The sequence below is a fragment of the Medicago truncatula genome, chromosome 2, assembly GCF_003473485.1.
Source record: "Medicago truncatula cultivar Jemalong A17 chromosome 2, MtrunA17r5.0-ANR, whole genome shotgun sequence".
In the NCBI taxonomy this organism is placed as follows: Eukaryota; Viridiplantae; Streptophyta; class Magnoliopsida; order Fabales; family Fabaceae; genus Medicago; species Medicago truncatula.
This window is the reverse complement of record NC_053043.1, coordinates 31,987,393-32,008,104: the sequence shown is the minus strand read 5'-3', so window position 1 is coordinate 32,008,104 and position 20,712 is coordinate 31,987,393. Positions and strand designations below refer to the sequence as shown.

The 20,712-nt window shown below is 32.2% G+C and overlaps 3 protein-coding genes across 3 annotated transcripts; 2 read left to right on the top strand and 1 right to left on the bottom strand.

The window, feature by feature from the left end:
• Nucleotides 1–336: 336 nt before the first annotated feature.
• LOC11444497 (beta-hexosaminidase 2) lies at nt 337–4,339 on the bottom strand. The gene is made up of 2 exons (XM_003595802.4): nt 3,365–4,339; nt 337–1,673 (listed from the first exon to the last, which is right to left on the bottom strand). The coding sequence occupies exons 1-2, from the start codon at nt 4,233–4,235 to the stop codon at nt 724–726; spliced, it is 1,821 nt and encodes a 606-aa protein (XP_003595850.2). The 5' UTR covers nt 4,236–4,339; the 3' UTR covers nt 337–723.
• An 11,208-nt stretch (nt 4,340–15,547) lies between these two features.
• Nucleotides 15,548–17,052, top strand: LOC120578069 (protein FAR-RED IMPAIRED RESPONSE 1-like). The gene is made up of 2 exons (XM_039830144.1): nt 15,548–15,889; nt 16,052–17,052. Exon 2 carries the CDS (start codon nt 16,058–16,060, stop codon nt 16,679–16,681), a length of 624 nt encoding a protein of 207 aa, XP_039686078.1. The 5' UTR covers nt 15,548–15,889; nt 16,052–16,057; the 3' UTR covers nt 16,682–17,052.
• LOC112419409 (protein FAR-RED IMPAIRED RESPONSE 1-like) lies at nt 16,694–18,115 on the top strand. Its single transcript, XM_024777057.1, has one exon. The coding sequence runs from the start codon at nt 16,694–16,696 to the stop codon at nt 18,113–18,115; it is 1,422 nt and encodes a 473-aa protein (XP_024632825.1).
• The last annotated feature ends 2,597 nt before the right edge of the window (nt 18,116–20,712 follow it).

The window sequence follows — 20,712 nt, the reverse complement described above, 5'->3', positions numbered from 1 at the left end:
TTCATTGCTCCCTCCCATGTGAATACATGCAATGAAGTTTTTACTGGTTAGTAAGAATAGTAAGTCACAATACTAAACACATGGGGATCAGGTTCGCGTTTTCAGAGTTTTGCATCCCAGCCGTTAATTATAGATCAGACCGTTCAGATTCAGTTACAAAATCACGGCAAACGATTGCGCCTACACATTTGAGGTTGAGATCGGATGGTCCTGGTCCATTACAACACCCTGCTATAACAACAGTAAATTCAAATCCAAACATATGGTTGATCTAACATTATGCGGCTCTAGCAGCATTTGGTAAAATTTTAATTATACAACAACTTTCAACATCAATTGAAGTCAAGAAATTTTCGAGGTCACAAACACCATCAAATATTATGATTTGTTAACTTAAATGTTCAAATCCTTGTAACATTGTACGATAACTACAGTCTCTTCTAATCAAACAATAAATTTTCTTTCAGTAGGCTCGCACAACAGTTGGACACTATAGACCTGATTAAAAGTAAAAGAAAATGAAGTATATAAATAGCTCTTTTTCCCCTTTTATAGAGGAGGATTCTGGTAACAAAAGAAGAATGCAAGTTCCAACTCAACTAACTACAAATATGTTTGGAAACGCGGTGCAAATATCTGGACAAATGGTCCGAGAGAAGCTAGTAGTTGTAGCCTTGAGATTGATGTCTGGTGGCAGCATGAATCTGACGCTCTCGAAACACACTAGATTGCATGTACTGTGTTGCACATACCAGGGTTCCTAACACACCAAAGTGGCTGAATAGGCTCAGCTCCTATACCTCTACTCACCATTCTGCTTCGCCATTCATTCAATCTATCTGTTGCCTCTGCGTATCGCTTCAGACCCTTCTCATCCCTATTGCCTGACCACAACGACTCAGCCATTGCAGAAGTTCTAGGCCAAAGCCGCGAATCCAAAACAGTTTCATCGGCTTGTTCTGACCACAACGCTACCTCCCCACCTAAAACCAATTTCGCTTCTTCTTCGGTCAGTCCATAAGTTATATCATAATTGTATATATTTTGCCATGTTTTAAAAGGTCCACACCAAGAGCCGCCATCATTTTTGTCACTTCCTGTTTGGTTGTCGTAAATACTGTTATTTCCAGTGAAGTCGCCGTGTCCACAGTCAAGATAATAGAAGTCGGATGATGACACGATTGCGCGGTATCCAGAAGATACTATCCTCTTAGTGTTGTTATGTCCATTGTTCCATGTCTGCAAAATCACATGTTCTTTAGGGAGAATCGTCGATGGAACATGGACTGTATCGTCTAATAGAACATCTTCCCAATAGACAACAGTACGGTTGAGGGATAAAATGAAAGGGAGAGTGTTGTTGATAAACGTCTCAAGGACTTGGCTGAGAGTTCCATTATTTGATAGAAATTTCTGAATTGTTGGATCGGTTTTCCAGCACCCTGGTACGACTTCATCAGCACCAGAATGGTAAAATTGTTCCGGGAACAATGTGGTTACATCGCGTATGACATTCTTCAGGACTTGGTAGGTCTTGGGGTTTAAGGGATTTAAATGACCTGTTCCCGGTTCTGCCGCAAGACGATCGGGCCAATCACTTCCAGCTGGCCACCAGAACATGTTGGCACATGCTACAATGTCAGGGTAGGCTAAGGCCCATGATCCTGTATGCCCTGCATATATGAAATTTTTATATGTCAATGATCATCATAATATAAAGAACCATGTCTTGTAAAGATAAATTATTTGAAAAAAGATAAGAGAGAAATGCATTCTTTTCAATCAGAATATAAAAAGCTTCATTTTTTTGTTAATTTAATTGGCCATATGGTTACAATGTTATTTCTCATGGTAAGACACATTCGAAGATGCTTTATGCTTTGCCAACTTAGAATTCATTTTAATAACCAATACCATAACTCCTATAATTGTTACTTTTCTATGTCTGATTATGTGAATATAAACCAAAATAAAAGGAGATTTGAAGAGTGATTCTAAGTCATAGGCCTATTATTATATTGTGGTAAAGTGTGTGTCTCTCACTACCAATTGGTTGGTACTCCCACAAGAAAAAAGTATAGTGCATTATATATAAAACAGATTCCAACATTTCAGAAACCAACATCTTAAAAAACAGGCGTATCTAAAGTGACATATAATAAGTGATGGAGACAAAAGTTTAGCATTCTAGAATGTGATGAAACTTAAGAAGAAGTTAACACTAACTAGTTAGATAATCCGTACAGTTAATCACACAAATCTAGTTAGATTCCTTGATCTGAGAAACATGCAGGGCATAATAACAAATTTCCAATAAAAGAAGGCAGAGTAATCAAACCAACGGCACAATTAATTAATCAGTACTGTTCGTTATGGTGACAATCTTCAACACAATTGTGCCGCAAAGTGCAAGACAAGTACAAAACAACAAAAATCCAAATAATAAAAGAAAAAAAATACTCCTATGTCCCAACTTTTCTTTTCTATAAATAAAAGGTGTGGACGAGTTTGGTCTCGGAGCTCACTAGAGTGAGGAAAAGCTTCGAGGCTCAATGAGCTCTAACGAAGTTACCTACATATTCCTCACAAATGAGGTTCTCATGTAAGTAACGGAATTCGAACTCAAGTTGTTGTACAATTTGAGCTGAATCCTTATCAAACCATTGACATATTCTAAACTTTTCTTGAAAAGAGTACTTCCCTCATAATTTTAATTTTGCAGTAAATCAGATTATTCTCAACATACCATTCCTCAAAAGAATACTTTTCTCAGACTATTAATGAATATTACTGCTCGAAAGATATTTTAAGCTAACTTATCAAATGTAAGGCTTTGTTTGGAAAAAATAGCTGATAGCTTATAGCCGGAGACTAATGACTTATGGCTGATAAGTCAATTGAAGTGTTTGGTAAAATTACCGGTTCAACTAACTAATAAATGTAAAAAAAAGATAAATAATAATATGTTATAAGCTCAAACGCTATTTGAAATAGTGTCTGGAGAATAATCCTTAAGCTAGTGAAATAAGCTATAAGCTCGTAATAAAATGTCAGTTACCAAACAGGTTTTTTGAATCATGTGAGCTTAGAAGCTATAAACTATAATCTATAAGCCAGTTTTTATTGTATTGCCAAACATAGCCTTAAATGTAACTATTGTTCTATGGATATTTTAAGGCACTAACTATCAAGATAAACAATTAATCAAAACAAAACATATAATATAAGATTGAGATAGTAAAACTAAAATATTCTTCTCACCGAAAGCACTTTTTTCAAAACATCCTTTCATCACTCTCTAATCACACAATCACACAATTTAGTAAAGTAAATCAATAAATTAAAGACAAAAAACAGAACTAACCAGGAGCATCGATCTCAGGGATAACACGAACACCACGATCAAGCCCAAATTCAACAACCCTTTTAACATCATCAACAGTATAAACCATATCAACATCATAAGCACCTTTCTCAGCCAACATTGGTTCAGAAGGAAGAATCAAAGGAAAAGAATGAGAATCAGTTACATGCCAATGAAACACATTCAACTTATTCATACTCATAGCTTCAATAGTTCTTAACAAATCCTTCACTGGATAGTAGTTTCTTGAAGTATCTAACATAATACCGCGATGACCGAACAACGGCGCGTCGTTAACACGCACGTTCACAGCCACGCGCGTTGGGTTTCCCCATGCAAGCTGTGAGAATGTTTCTAAACCATGCATGGCTCCCCATGAAGTTACAGCGGTTAAGGTGGCGGTGGGAGTTGTGATTATTAACGTGTAGGATTCGTCGGTGGCGTGGTTTAGTTCTGTGTTTGGGTTTGTTATGGTTATTGTTAGGGTTTGAAGAGGTGGTAGATTGTTTGAGAGGTTTGTTTTTGGTGGGATTAAGGGATGGTTGTGTTCTGTTTTGATGAGGTTTGTGTAGCGAGATATGGCGGCGGTGAGGTGGTTGTTGTGGTGGAGAGTGGTGGTAGTGATGGTGAATGTTGATGAGAGGAGGGTGGTTTGATGTGGTGGGGTCCACGTGAGGTTTCTTGGTTTTGGCCATATGTTTAATGATGTTGTTGAAAATGGAAAGAACAGGAATAAGAATAGTAATTGTAGTAACATGATTGTGTTTGTGTGAGGATTTGTTACTGTTACTGTTACTGTTTGTGGATAATGTAATGTGATTGAGTTGTGTGTGGTATTTATGGAGGATTTGCATGGTGGGGATGATGTCATGAGGATAGGTGTGATATTGAGAACTGAAGGACTTTTGAGTTAAGAGTCAACTAGAGTTTTGTTTTGTTCTTTAGGACAGCTGCTTTCTTGGTTTTCAGCACTTGTTTCTTTTCTTGTTGGATGGAAGGAACTTAGCATCTGTTTGGTTGTGTGTGAGAGATTTGATTACGATAGAATTTGTTTTGGTTCATTAACAGAAAAATTTGATGGAGGAGGTAAATTGATTAAAGTTGTGAAATTTTAAGAAGGTAATTGAATTTTTATTAATTTTAAAGGAGTAATTTTCAGAGGAGTAATTGCATCTTTACTCTACATTAAAGTTAATGTCCGTTGATGTGATAAGTGAAAAGGCCATTAGACATGCTGAGGCACTATCAAAGACTAAAATGGAAGTAACCTTTGATATTAAGAATTGAAAGATTTTTGGTTTAAGAGTCAACAAGAACTGTGTTTTGTTCTTAAGAGAAAGTTGTTTCTTTGTTTTTTAGCACTTGTTTGTTTACTTGTTGGCATGACAAGTGATTTTGGCGTTTCATTTAGTTTGGTTTAGTTTAGTTTATACACATTGTAGGGAGAAATTAGTTAATTTGTGCCTGCTTTTAATATTAAATGGAATTATTATTTTTTTTTTGGGAGAAGAAATGGAATTACTATTATTTAAGAAAACGTATTTGCTATTTTGAAATGATGTGAAAGAAGAAAAAAGTGACAACCAAGGGTTTTATTCTCATCTCAACTGTTGTCTTTTCGAGAGATTGGAGGGGAGGGGAGGGAGAGGAATGAGACAAATCTTCAACTTTAATAGGAGATATAGTTTTTAGAAAATGATAATTTATAATCATTATAATTTTGTTTTAAGGGTGTTATAACAACATAGATTGTGTTCTTGATCGGAAAAAACAAAAAACTTAGATTGTATTTGAAGAATTTATATAAATGCTTTAAAATTCTTCTTCGTTATATTTTTGAGTTCAACAAGTTAGCATAATTTTGTAGTATGTAGAAAAGTGAAACTTCATAACATTTATCTCTTAAAGTTCTCTATTTTCTTTCATTCAAATATCCCAAAATTCGAACTTCAGATGGTGTCCATTACTTCCTCTACTAACTAAAACGTTGAGAATCGTGTTTCAAAAAGATATGTCTATATTTGATGTTCTCAAATAGGATTAGATTGATTAAAAAGGAATAGAAAAGTAAAATGTTGGATCAAAAAATTTAGTTTTCTCGTTCAACAAAAGAAAAAGTGCCTGCCTTGGAAAATTGTCATTCCATTTTCTCCTCAGATTTCTTTTTCCCTATATGGAAAGACAATTTTTCTACTACTCTCAGTCTCTCACCACGTGAATGACTTTGGACAATATCCTCGTCAAAATGTTCTTGGATAAAATCAAACCAGTCAAATAAATAATTTTTTCTTACTTTTTTTTATCTTAATTGAAAAGAAAAAAAAATATTAACAGTATTTTATTTATATCATTTATAGCTGTAAGCTAATTCAACAGTTGATTAAACAAAGAAAATTTTTATGGTGAAATCATTGTGAATTTTCCAATTAGCTTAATTAGGTTCTGCGTTGTTAAGATTTTCGAAATAAACTATTCGAATTTGGAATTAATTGTCGCCTTTTATTTATGGGTTTTGTTAAAGAATGTCTTTAGGCACTCTTTAAGCATACCAAAACAAGCAATTATTTAAAAAAAAAAAGTAAAATATTTCAATTTCTAATACATTGATTACACATATTTTTATAAATACTTGCTTTTAATATTCCTTAAAGAATATCCCAAAGATATTCGTTAACATTTCTCTTTATTTATTTTTTCAAACGAGAGAACACTACCCACGATATTACAACAAATTGTGTGGCATATGATACACCAAAATTCCCTTCTGCAATTTTGACAATTGTATTTATAGGAATAATGATACACCAAAATTCCTTTCTACATATGTTATACTGTTGGCTAAACAAAATAAATTTTAAAAAAGAAAATCGTTTTCTGACCGCACAGTATAAGTGCCCTTAAACAAAACACCAGAAATTAAACCAACTATCAATTATGAGCTATAAGCTCATACACCGCAAGTCATCCATTAACTTTACCAAATTGAATCTTAATGAAGTGATGGTTATCATTGATTAACACTTTTTTATTCTGGATTTTTTTATATATTAAGGATTAACTATACATTAATAAAATATAAGCGGACAACAAACGCTAAACATTTTAGGATAGCAAAATCAATCATCGTAAACACAACATTCATGAACCTATAAGATATAATAATGTAAAAACTCTTTACAATAACTATGTATATATAATTCAAGAGTGATTACTAATTGAGTAAATCATCAATTTAGTCCCTGTCTTTGTACCAAATTTTCATATTGGTCCCTGACTCTATTAATAATTCAAAATGGTCCCTGTCTTTGTCAATCATTTTTCATGTTGATCCTTGACTCTATTAGTTGTTTTGTATTTTAAGTTATTAACGTACCAAATAAGATCCGAAAGGCATTAGACCATTAACCACTAAATAATATTCAAAAGATATTGAACCATTAACACTCAAAATACAAATCAACTAATAGAGACATGGACCAATCTGAGAAAAGTTTGACAAAGACAGGGACCATTTTGAGTTATTAATAGAGTCTGAAACCAATTTGAAAATTTGGTACAAAGACATGGACCAAATTCGTGACTTACTCATTACTAATTACAATGAATTTTGTTCCCGTCTCTCCCACTTTGGCTACAATGTGCATGGTGATCAATAGCCATCTGGATTATTTAGTTTTCCTATATTGGCCGGCTCACTTCCATTGAATATATAATTAGGATTAGACACAAACGGTGTTAACATTTTCCTTATCTTTACTTATGTAGGACTAACCATTGTCCATTTGTCCACTGATTATTGTTATATCCAAGTTTTCCCTTTTTACACTTATGAAATGAAAGAGACCAACTCTTTAGAAAAGTCATTTTCCATGGCCAAAACTAGGTAGCTTGCCGTCTTTAGTTGACTTAATTAAATATCAACCTCTATACTTTAGATAAAAATAATCCTCCCTTATTTGGACATAACTTAAGTCCAATTATATTTATTCTAAGATGTAGACACATTTTTCTAAATCACCAGACATTGAACCCTTCGTAGGCACACAAACACAGAGAAACATACACATACATCAGACACACATATTAATGTAACTTAGCAAGAACTAATTTGTTTCTTTGAGCAGTATTTTTCTGCTACATGTATATTATATTGCATATACCGTTACGAGGTTTCTACATACTTTAAACACTACTTGATCGAATCCATTAAGACCATCAACAATGAAGCACTTTATTTGGGTGCTTAAACGGGCCTCAACTATACACGTTTTATTTATTTATTTATAGGCAAACAGAAAGGTCAGACACTAGGGAGAGGTTGAAGCATCCCAACTAAGTTGGCACCCACAACAACTCCTATCCTCTACTGCATTCCTAATACGTAATAATATTAATAAAAAGGAGAAAAATTGTACAACGGAGGGGGGACTATGCCAATCCCTCAAAACAAACCAAAAAAAAAAAAAAACAATACAGAAAAAAGACAGAAATGGTTACGGTAATCTAAAGTTGGGTAACCCATTTCTATCTCTAGTAAAATCAACCGACTGAGAAGACGACAGAATGTGGAACCAAGTAGTGTCGAGCAAATCATGCCCCATAGTTGCCAAAGCATCCGCACAACAATTCCCTCAATGTATATATGAGTACGCATAACATATAATCCAAGCTGCATGCAATTATGTCAACGGTTTCGGAAACGAATAGGGATGGCAGAGTGATTTTTGAAAGCAAGAACCGCACTGGATGAGTCACTCTCTACCCACAACCTGGACCAATTGTGGCTAGCAGCATATTCTATAGCAAGCATAAGACCCGTGAGCTCCGCTTCAAAAACAGTCCCTAGACCGAGGTTACTAGAAAAACCGCCCAGGAAAGCGCCGGTGTAATCTCTAAAATTTCTGCCACAAGAAGAATTAGAACCAATAACAAAGTCATCAGTGTTTGCCTTTACCCCAAGTGATGGTAGGAGGAATCAAAAGACTATTCAACAATGCAACATCACCCACCACGCAGGTACCGGTAGAATGTACACCAGACATAGTCACCGAAGTGGATATTTTCTCCAAAGTATTATCAAATAAAACAACTATACACGTCATTCGTTTTATAATTAATACTTAATAAGCATTTAATCTCCTCAAAATAATTATTAATTGGTCCCTACAATAACTCTATATCATTAAATTTCAACAATAATTTATATATTCATTCATAATTATATAATTTTGAAATATTGAAGTAATTTAATTATAAATTATAAAAAAAGTTAAAACTTGAAAAAACAATATAAAATAAATGATGGTAAATTATTTGTTGTTTTGTTTAAATCCAATCATTGTATTTTTTTTTTTCCATTCAGATGGGTAAATTATTTGTTGTTTCAAAAAAAGTTTATGTTGAAAATTTAATGTTGACCGATTATGTGTTACTCTTGCAACTAATATATAATTTACTTTTTAATATTGAAATAATACAACAATGGAATAGAAAAAAAAAATTAGAATTAATTGTATATGTGGGACCCATGAGTAATAGGCAAGAGAGGGTGCCTATAAAAGCATTCATCTTTATAAGCACCATATTAATTGGTTTCACAATGGAAATGCCTATTTAACATGGTGCTAAATAGGGGAAGGATTCCACATTGTAGATGGTCTAAAAACAACTATTTTATCTTAAGTGTCTTGATATTATCAAATAAATCAAATAATAATATTCGATTAAGTGTCTTGATCGAATATTATCAATTATTTTTCTGTGTTGATTTCGTTAATTTTTTATTCAAAAATCAAACAAGTAATAATCTATACTATATGAAGAAAATAATTTCTTTCAGCTATTTTGAACTGTTTTTTTTCTTTCTCTTTTTCAAAAATGCCTTCAATTTTCAATACAATATTTTTTTTAACAAATCAAAATGGAATATATTTCTCAAACGAAAAGTGATTTATCCCGCCCAAAATGTGCTAAAAGTGGTGAAATCACATAATATCTGATATAGAAAGAAGGTACCTAACGAGAGAGTGCCAGCTTCAAAAGAAAAAAAATAATGAAGATTACATGACATCCATACAGAGAAGTGGGTGTCTCCACCAATCATGAAAACCAAAAGCAATAGGAGCATGGTTCGATGATAACCATAAAAAGGAGTTCAGCTTCACTTTTTCCAAAATAGTGTTAGGATCGACTGCCGTATTTCTTAAGACACGGTTGTCTCTTTCCTTCCAAATAGCCCATGTAGAAGCAAGCCAAATAACCTTAAGATATAAATAGGATGACTGCAGTACACCCTCCAGATTAATAAATTGAAGAAAGTGATCATTAACCCATCTGGACAAACAAAAGAAATGCCAAGCCAACGGCAAACTAAGCACAAAACACTGCCAAATATATCACAACCAATGAATAGATGATCTGTCGTCTCGATAGTGCCAAACCCGCACACAAGTTGTCATTATGTTGAAGCACATTTCTTCTCACCAAATTTAATTTTGTCGGAATTCTATTTTGAAGAAGACGTCAAGCAAAAAGAGAGACTTTAGATGGAACTAACTTATGCCACACATTGTTGTTAGCGCCACCAGCAGCCACCAGGACGTCACCAGATGTTAGAAAACGGTAAGTCCCACGAACTGAGTAGCTATGTAAAGGATCTATAAGCCATTTCCAAGTATCCTAAATATTATCCTGCAAAATAACATTATGCAACAAAGTCGAGCACTCCCTCACACTCTCCTCCTTCCACGTCAACAAACATCTCCTCCACCTTCAACCATTTCCTCCTTCCCCCCACCCCAACCTCGACATATCCTCCACCAAACACTCCTTATGCACTGATAACTCATAAAGACGGTTAAAATGAAGCCTTAAAGGTGCTCCACCCAACCAATTATCAGTAAAAAAAAAGTATTCCCACCATTGCCAACCACCCTCCTAGTATGATCATCAAACCAGCTCCCTAAACCCGACCTTATTCCCTCCCTCACACGACACATCATCTTCCACCAACCGGAAGCATTGCTGCCCCCTTCTTGAATTCGGCCTCCCACCTCCCCATACCTGGCCTTTAACACACGGTACCACAACCTGTCCTTATCATCTAACAACCTCTACCACGACTTCCCTAACAAAGATAAATTAAATTCCCCTAACCTCCTAACCCCCAAGCCTCCATGATCCACAAATAAACAAACAAAATCCCACTTTATCCAAGCAATTTTTTTAGAGACTTCACAACCCCCACAATATTTTTAAAAAAAAATATATTCAATAGAAGAAATTATACATGTAGGAGCCTGGAAAAAGGAAAGAAAGTAAACTGGAAGAGAGGACATGACAGATTTTAGAAGAACCAAGCGACAAAAATTTATTGTTCCACGACGACAATCAAGCAATTATTCTATCGACCACATGTTTCCAAAAGCTGAGTTTCCTACCATCTCCATCAATTGGCAACCCCACATACATAAAAGGAATCGTACCCGTATAGATAAGAATATATATATATATATATATATATATATATATATATGTATATGTCTGATATTTTTCTTTATTATTTAAAAAATGTAACAAACTATATAAGTATATTTATACTTAATTTTTCATTATTCCAATTATACCCTTAAACTATTTTTTCTACATAAAGATTGTTGTTGGTGTCATTAAAAAAAAGAATTTAGATTTAATTTTTTTGTTATATTGTTGGTGTGATTGAAATAAATAATCATGGATAGTTTGGTTTGATATAACTTAAAAGCAACAAACATTTTATTTTTTTAGAGTTTGTCATAATGTTCTATCCATTTTTGGAAATTTTCATTAAAAAATATGAATGTTAGACATGAGTTGACTAAAAAGTATGGATTAATTTCATTAATGAAAAATTTTAGACAGACCAAAAGCCTGAAGAATATTTTAGGGGGACTAAAATCAAATTTTAATATATTTAGAGAGATCTTTGTTTAATCCAAAAATAAATTGCATATATTTACAAGCATCGTATCCTTCAACTCCAAAACAAAATCATTAACATAGTATTTCAATTTTTTTAATAACATAGTATTTTCAATTTAAATGGTCAACATTTTAATATATTTAATTGATTATTAATCACTTAACACCATTAATTTTGACAAATTATTATGATAGAATAACATATGGAAAGCAATATCTAAACACAGAATTTCTGGTGAAAAAATTATTAACTTTTACAACTAAATTTAAATTTTAAATTACATTAATTCTAATTAAAAAAAAATTATGCCAACATTCCAATCCTTGGAAAATTCACATATAATGATAGCATGTCTTTGGAAGAGTCTCGGACAACAGAAGTTAGTTTTTAGAAAATTTTCACAGGATAAATGTTTATCTTTAAAAGATTCTCATAGAATGATAGTTAGTCTTTGAAAGGTTCTCATAGAATGAGAGGTTAGTCTTTAGAAAATTATCATAGAACAGAAGTTAGTCTTTGAATAATTCTTATAGAACGGAAGTTAGTCTTTAGAAGATTCTCATAGAACGGAAGTTAGTCTTTGAAAGATTTTCATAGAATGATAGTTAATCTTTGAAAGATTCTCATAGAAAGAGAGGTTAGTCTTTAGAAGATTCTCATAGAACGAAAGTTAGCCTTTGAATGATTCTTATAGAACAGGATTTAGTCTTTAGAAGATTCTCATAGAATATAAGTTAGTCTTTGAAAGATTTTCATAAAACAGAAGTTAGTCTTTGAAAGATTCTCATAGAAATAGAGTTAGTCTTTGAAATATTCTCATAAAATGATGATCAGTGTTTAAAAGATTCTCATCGGACAGAAAGTTAGTATATGAAAGATTTCTTAATTGTATGTTTATGTAGTATGTATTACCTATTGTAGTGGGTAATAGTCTTTTTTTTTTGTTTGGAATAAAGTGGATAATAGTTATTAAAAATATAAAACAAATATTAATTACATTCGAAATTTGCTATTTTATTGAAAGTTGAGGGTAATTTTGAAAAGCACCGTTCAATATTCGCATTACTTGCGGATTTATGTGCATCTATTTGCAAAAGAAAATTTTTTTGTATTAATATGAGAAAGTCGATATGATATAATTTTTATGTATCTATTGGTAAGAATCTTAGTTGTTGGCAGGATTGTCATAGAACATAAAGTGGTATTAGTAAGATTATCATTGGTTATTAGAATCTTAGTTGTTGAGAAGATTCTCATATAACATAAGTTAGTCTCAGTAAGATTGACATAGGTAGAATCTTAGTTGTTGGAAAAATTCTCATAAAATGGAAGTTAGTCTTAGTAAGATTGTCACAGGTAAAAATCTTAATTGTTGAGAAGATTAACATAGAATAAAAGTTAGTCTTAATAGAATTATCATATATAAGAATCTTATTTCTTTTGATGATTTTCATAGAATGGAAGTTAGTCTTAATAAGATTATCTTAGATAAAAATCTTAGTTCTTAAGAAGATTCTCGTAGAACGAAAGTTAGTCTTAATAAGATCATCATAATCTTTCTCTACGGCCACGACCCCTTTGATATCACAACTTTTCTTTATGACCCCTCTAAAAAATTTCATCAAATTTGGTTCCTTTAAAATTTTCCGTCTCCATTTTTTGTCTTTCCCGTCAAGTGACTCTAATAGATAATGTCGCTGCAATACCACATGGACTGATTTAATGACTAATACAATTAGTTTATACACAACATGTCAAGTCTAATTATTATTACTATTTTAAAGGGTTAAATATGTTTTTGTTCCCTTTTTTTTAGGTATGTTTTTGTTTCCTATAAATATACCAATTTTTCTTGAGTCCCTCTAAAATTATATTATTTTAACAAAACATGAGTTAAATATGAATTTTTACTTTTTTTGGCAATTAAAAATTCATACGTAATTCATGTTTTGTTTAAAAGCTATACTTTTCTTTGGAGAGATATTTATAATATTCTACACAATTTCGTTAACAAATACTGATGCTACACATAATTGACTTAAAAATAAGGATCAAAAGTGGTGATTTAAAATTTTATAGGGACTAAAAATTGAAGAATAATTTTAGAGGAATTAAAATGAAAAGTTGGTATATTTATAAGTATCAAAAACATATTTAACTCTATTTAAAAATACCATAATGCTCTATTTATTTTATTTTTTTGGTCGTGGCGGAGTTTGAACACCCAACCTTGCATATATTATGCATTGTCCTTACCAACTGAGTAAAGCTCATGAGGACACCATAATGTTCTATAATAAAACATAATATGTAATTACTAATATTATTTTTATTTATAATTATATAGTTATTATCATTAAAACTAAATCGTAATTAATCAAAGGCGTATGAGCATGGTGGGATTTTTTAAAATTTTTTCAACATTGCCAACAACAACCTTTGTTAAATGTAATTCTAAAATCAATTGGATTTTTTTAAATCAATATATTGTTTAAAAAATAAAATTTTAGTTGGTCAAATAACGTGTAAATCTCAACCATTCAAAATCTTTTCAATATATCTAATAGTTGACATCCATTTTAAAAAAAAAAATTAAATCTCCTTCAGTAGAAGACGTAAAGAAGTCTCCCATCATAACCTATGTCTAAAACTAGGCATGTCTAGTCTAGTCTATTTTACACATACGCTGCTCTAACAGGTAATGTGTCATAAATAACAAGATTATTCAAAGAGTGACCTATTATTACACAAGTAAAAACATAGTGAGTAAAAATATTTTAATTTGAAAGAGTCATCCCCTATTTAGCACATGTCTTTTTATGTGTGGGTGTGAATTAGTGATCATTTACGTGCAACTGAATGTAGAGATTAATTTTTGAAAAGATTGCTATGGGTGCATAAAGCTGTAAAATACTATACTAGCTAGCATCACAAAAAATAAAACAAAAACTATACTAGTATTACAATTAATAAGATTTAATTACAATTATGTTTTAATTATTTTGATTATATCAGTCTTCATAAAATGTAAGATTTATTCAAAAAATAATACTCATATAAGGCAAGATTTCCTCAAAAAAAGAAATAATAATAACAGTGTGTTTATGAATTGATCTTTTCTAAAATACATAAGTTATACAATTTCTTTATTCTAAAAAAAATTATACAATTTCTTTTTTCTTTTACCCTATTATATAATTTCTAATAATAGAAAATTTGACTTGACCAAAAAAAAAAAGAAAATTTGTAATTCTGATTTAAAGTGTAAATTGGATGAGAGAAAGTTGTAAAACCTTGTCTCCTATAAATAACCTAGTCCTCCCAAGCTTGTAAATACACAAACCAACAAGTCACTCTTTTCAACAATGGCCAAAGCACTAGCAATATTAATCCTTATCTTGATGAACTCCTTAACGATATTTTCCCAAGATCATCAAGAGTTTCACTTGGATGATTATGGTCCTCCCAAGCCAAATAAACCAGGTCCATGCATAGGATGCTCCACAGTTCATTCTTTAGATTTGGATGATTATGGTCCTCCTAAGCCAAATAAACCAGGTCCATGCATAGGTTGCTCCATAATTCATCCTTTAGATTTCACCATCTCTAACACCATCAATACCTACCCACCACCACAACCACCATCAACCTAATCTCCATGCAACCCATGCTCCACAATTCATCCTTTACATCCATGACTCTCTTGTTGTCATTCACGTTATTTTTTTTTCTTTCCAAAGTTAAATTAAGCTATGTTATTTTGCACCTTTGGTTTAATTGTTGAGTATATTATGGAGGATGATGCAATAAAGTTATAGTATGTTATTTTGTACTTCAATTACCAACAATAAAATTAATAAATGCATGGATTGTCTTCGATATCTTTTTTAATTCTAATTTTGTGAATGACTAATTATTGTCTTCAAGTAATTTATCTTGTATAACGTACGATTGCTTATGGAAGAGATTTTGTTCATCGCTAAATGTTGTTAAACACGGTCTAAAAGCTTTCTGAAATACAATAATTAGTATCTCGACGATATTCTTAACTCAAAACTACTTCTTCACTCATAAAAATATATTGTAAGTAATAATATATCGAGATTGATTTACAATTGATCCTTTCAAAAAAATATTGTGTTCAATTGATATTCGTCGACAGTCATTTTGGCCTAGTTGATTGAACGCTCATTTATTAATGATTTTGGCATAATGAGTAATGCTAGCATCAGGCGCTTTGACACTCTCGTTAAGCACTCCCTCTTTTAGTGGTCCACGTCATACTATTCTTTTAACTTTTGACTTGGTTACCGGTTCACCAAAATCAACACATTTAATTGTTTTTTTTTTTTTAATGGATATCCCAAACAACAAGGCATTTTCCCGCGCCTAAGAATATCTCTTTCCTTATCTCACACATCGTTGTTTCAACTATCAGAAGCTCTGCCATTCTGCCACTGTTTCATGCAGAAAGTCCCCAAAGGATAAGCACCACCACTCTGTCACTTCTTGGTGTTTTTCTCTCACAATTCCAACAAAAGAGTAAGAGTATTTCACTTTTTAAGGTACGTTTTTGCTCTCCTCTTTGTCAATGCATGTGATTCCCCTGTATTAAAAAACATGAATTTGGTACTATCACTTTGTCTTTGAAAATATTTTATTGAGTTTTTTATGTTTGTTCAACATGTATTGATAATTAGTTGTAACTATTTTTATACATATATTAGGAATTAATGGAACCCATTGATGAAAACGAAGAGCATGTTATAAATGAGACCGTCAATAGTGATTCATATGTTGGTGATTTAGATGCTAACAATTTTGAACAACCTTCTCTTGGAATGGAATTTGAGTCACAGGAAGATGCTTATTCTTTCTATGTTCGATATGCTAAATGTGTCGGATTTGGTGTATCCATTAAAAGCAGTCGCCGTTCAAAAATTTCTAGACAATTTATTGATGTGAAATATGCTTGCACAAGATATGGGAAAAAACGAGAGTCGACCGCACAAAATCCACGTCCTTGTTTGAAGGTGGAATGTGAGGCTGGCTTACATATTAAAAGAAGATGTGATGGAAAATGGGTGGTCCATGGCTTCATCAAAGATCACAATCATGAACTTTTTCCAACATATGCACATTATTTTCCATGCCATAGAACAATCAATAAAGCTCAACAGAATTGTATTGAAACTTTGCAACATGTTGGAGTGAGAACAAGCAAAATCTTTGCCACAATGGCCAAACAACACGGAAGATATGAGAAAGTTGGTTGCTTGGAGAAAGATGTTAGAAATTATTTAGATAAGGACCGTCGTTTGAATTTAGAATCAGGAGATGCAAAGGCAATGCTGTAGTATTTTATGCGTATGCAAGAAGAAAATTCAAGATTCTTTTATGCATTTGATTTGGATGATGATGGTCGTGTAAAAAATGTATTTTGGGTGGATGGAAAGGGTAGAGATGATTATAAAGTGTTTGGAGATGTGATTTCCTTTGATACTACATATATCACAAACAAATATAAAATGCCATTTGCTCCATTCATTGGTGTGAATAATCACTTTCAGTCAAGATTACTCGGTTGTGCATTACTAGCAAATGAGACCTCTGAGAGTTTCAAATGGTTGATGAAAACATGGCTTAAGGCAATGGGTGGGAAACCTCCAAATGCAATGATAACTGACCAAGACAGAGCAATGAAAGTGGCTATTGAAGAGGTATTTCCAAATACCCAACATCGTTTTTGTCTTTGGCATATACTTAGAAAGGTGCCTGAGAAGCTTGGTCATGTAATAAGAAATAATGAAGATTTCATGGGATATTTTGATGCATGCATATACAAGTCTCTGTCAATACAACAGTTTGAAGTTAATTGGGCAGAAATGGTAGAGAAATTTCAACTATCAAACTCAGAGGATGGGTGGATTCAGTCTTTATATGAAGAACGTAAACATTGGGTTCCTGTTTACATGAAAGATACCTTTTTCGGTGGCATGTCAACAACTCAAAGATCAGAGAGCATCAACTCTTTTTTTGACAAATATGTAGGCAAGAAAACTACATTGAAAGAATTTGTTGAAAAATATGAAGTTGCTTTGCAAGATAGGGAAGAAGCAGAAATGCATGCTGATTTTAATACATGGCATAAACAACCAGTTCTTAAAACTCCATCACCTTTTGAGAAGCAAATGTCAATGATTTATACGCATGAAGTATTCAAAAAGTTCCAAGTTGAAATTATGGGATTATCTGGATGTCATCTTAAGAAAAGGAATGAAGATAGTCAGCTCACCTCTTTTACAATATTCGACTTTGGAAATAGGGAAGAATTTGTTGTAGAGTGGGATGCATCGAAAGAGAAAATTTCTTGCATATGTTGTTTGTTTGAGTATAATGGGTATCTTTGTAGACATTCATTGATGGCCCTCCAATATAGTGGTATCTTTGCTGTCCCATCACACTACATATTGAAAAGATGGACAAAGGATATCAGAAGTCGGCATCATAAAAGAAAAGTTAATGAAGATATTTGTTCGAAGAAAGAGAGATATGATCGTTTGTATCCAAAGGCCTCTCAATTGTTGGAGGAAGGATCATTAACTAATGAGAGTTATAACTTTGCATGTCATGCACTGGAAGAGGCCTTGAAACAATGTGCATTCCTTAACCGATCCTTAAAAAATAGCCAAGAAAATAGCAGGAAGAGCACTTTGCTTGACAAGAAACTACTTGATCCTCAAGATTCAAAAACAAAAGGGGCACCGAAAAAGAATAAAGAGCGGCATTGAAAGAGGTCGAAAGAGAAAATCTACTGGTAGCGTGAAAAAGGTTGGAATTTATTATTTTATCAAACTTCTTAACATATTATTATTTAACATGATTTCTGATTGTTGTGATTTTTGTTCTGTGATTATGTGAAATGAAGGCTGCAATCGTTGAAAAAGAAGCAATATTTGTCACTGATGAAGTTGTCGCTGCATCAATATCAATGGTATAAAAGTTCATATTATGTAGGTGACTTTATAGATTTCATATTAAGTGGCTGCACATTGAGTACCCTGTTAATTATCTCCCATTTTCTGTTCATCTGTCAGGCAAAACAATAGAGTTCAAGGAGTTGAAGAATCTTTAAGATATTTATTTTAAATTTTTAGTTTTACTCAACAGTACTCTCCTAAGTTTATATAAGCTTGTTTATGTTTCATTTTAGACTAAAAGATGTTTTCATTGGTTTAACTTTATAGTTTTGTTGTGTTAAAGGATTGGATCCTATATTACATTTGTTATCCTATTATGATTTATGACTATTTTGGCTGTGCATATTTATCTCGTTAAAATAAAATGGAAAGCATATTTATCATCCTTTGAACTCTTGTTGGATTTTTTAATTCTGCTGTAGCAGATGATGGTCAATCAAAATCTACTAGAGTGGCTCCAATTTTTGTTCGTGAGGTATACTGTTATATGCATGTAATATATGACAGAAGGTGTGTGTTTATGATTGAGTACCCTGTTTTTTTTTTAACAAGAATAGAGTACCCTGTTAAATCTTATTTTAACAGTATTAGACTGTGTATCACGTGGACCACTAAAAAGTGGTTGGTTTTAATTTTTTTTGGGTACTGATTATGAGTGTGGAGAAAATAAAATGGTAGCTAGGTGTTTCAGATTTTTCCTCGTTAAGGTGGGAAAGAATTAAAATGATTTTTTTGTCTTTATATGAGGTGAAAAGTGGTGTTGAATTCTTCAACGGAAAAAAACAAAAAAGAGTAGTGAAATAAAATAAAAAAAATAAATGCAATTGAAGCAGTTAGCAACTCAACCTATTCATCCGGTAACAAGTAAAGGCGTTGAAAAATAAGGTGACGTGGTGATTTGTACGGGAAAGTGTTGAAAAGCAACTGAGGAAGCGACTGATGCTAGCAGTGCTCTTGGCATAATATACTGCGGTATCATGTAAATTATTTTGTCTTAATTACATTAATAATGAATATTGATGTACCATATTACTTACAATTATTTCAGATTCAACAAATCATACATGAATATTCTATTATAAATGAGATTTTAACACCCCTTAAAAAAAAGGAAATTCTAACACAAATTTAAAACTAACAACTCAACTCAAATTACATTAATGCTAAAAAAAAATACTGTTTTTTTTTTTTTTTACTTATTTAGTTAAATATCATTTGCGGTCCTTTAAGTTGTATGATAATAATAAGTTTTTCTAAATCATAAAATATCTGAATCATTATGATACTCTCATCAATTTTGGTTTAAAAGTGTTTATGTTGATGTTTATTGTTAAAGTTGGTATGGATTCACCGTTCTCAAAACTAGTGTTCATATGTGAATTATTCAGTGTTGATTTGAAACAAAATCGGTCGTTTACATGATTTATAATACTATTGATGAAATGTTTATATTAAAATTAGATTTTCATTAACATAAAGAAAAAGTGTGTTAGTAAACATGGTAACAGTGTGAATATTCTATGATTTAGGTACAGTTTGACCCAACTTTTTTAAAAACTAAAAATATGTTTATAAACCTGTCATTATTAGGAATTGGTTCAGTGATTTCGTTTTTAAAAAAAAACTTCAATAAATTCTTAATTTGAAAGTTGTTTGATAAATAATTTTATAAAAGTTATGATAATATTGAAAATCACTATAAATTAATATAATATTTTAAAGATATAATAAAAAAAATATTAGGGGTGGCAAAACGGGCTCAATCCGTTGAACCGGCCCATTTAACATGCTATTGCTTTTCTGACAATGAAAACTTTCTATTGACACAAGTAAATTACTCAATTGCCCATAGCGGCAATTAACAACCGCTCCAAGATACGCCAGCAGTTAACAACCGCTGGCACCAGCGGCAGTTAACTGATGTTCACACCAGTAAACAAGACCAGTGCAGACTGCACTGGTTTTTCCAGGAAATTTGTCCTCTTTTTGCATCCAATTGCAAATTAAAGTAAAGAATATAAAACGTAAAAAATAATATTTCACAGATAAAATTAAAACGCAAGAAATAATATAAAATGTATGTCGAAAAATGTCATAGAAATAAAAAAATGTATGGAACATGTCATAATTATACATCACCATGATCAAGTCAAAAAGTACATATAAAAAGCCTAATCATAATCAACCCTGCTGACTAGCATGCCTCGGCCCCCTGCGTCGCCGGGTAATCTGATACGTAAGGGCAGGGCAACCAGTACTGGCTATCCACATCACCTCCTGGACAATCTCCTCTTTAGTCATCTCGGATTGCCTGGCCACAATATCGTCAGCTATATGCACCATGTAACGCCCTCTTTGAATTATTTGATTTATTTGATTATTTTAATGAGTCTAGAATATATTTATAA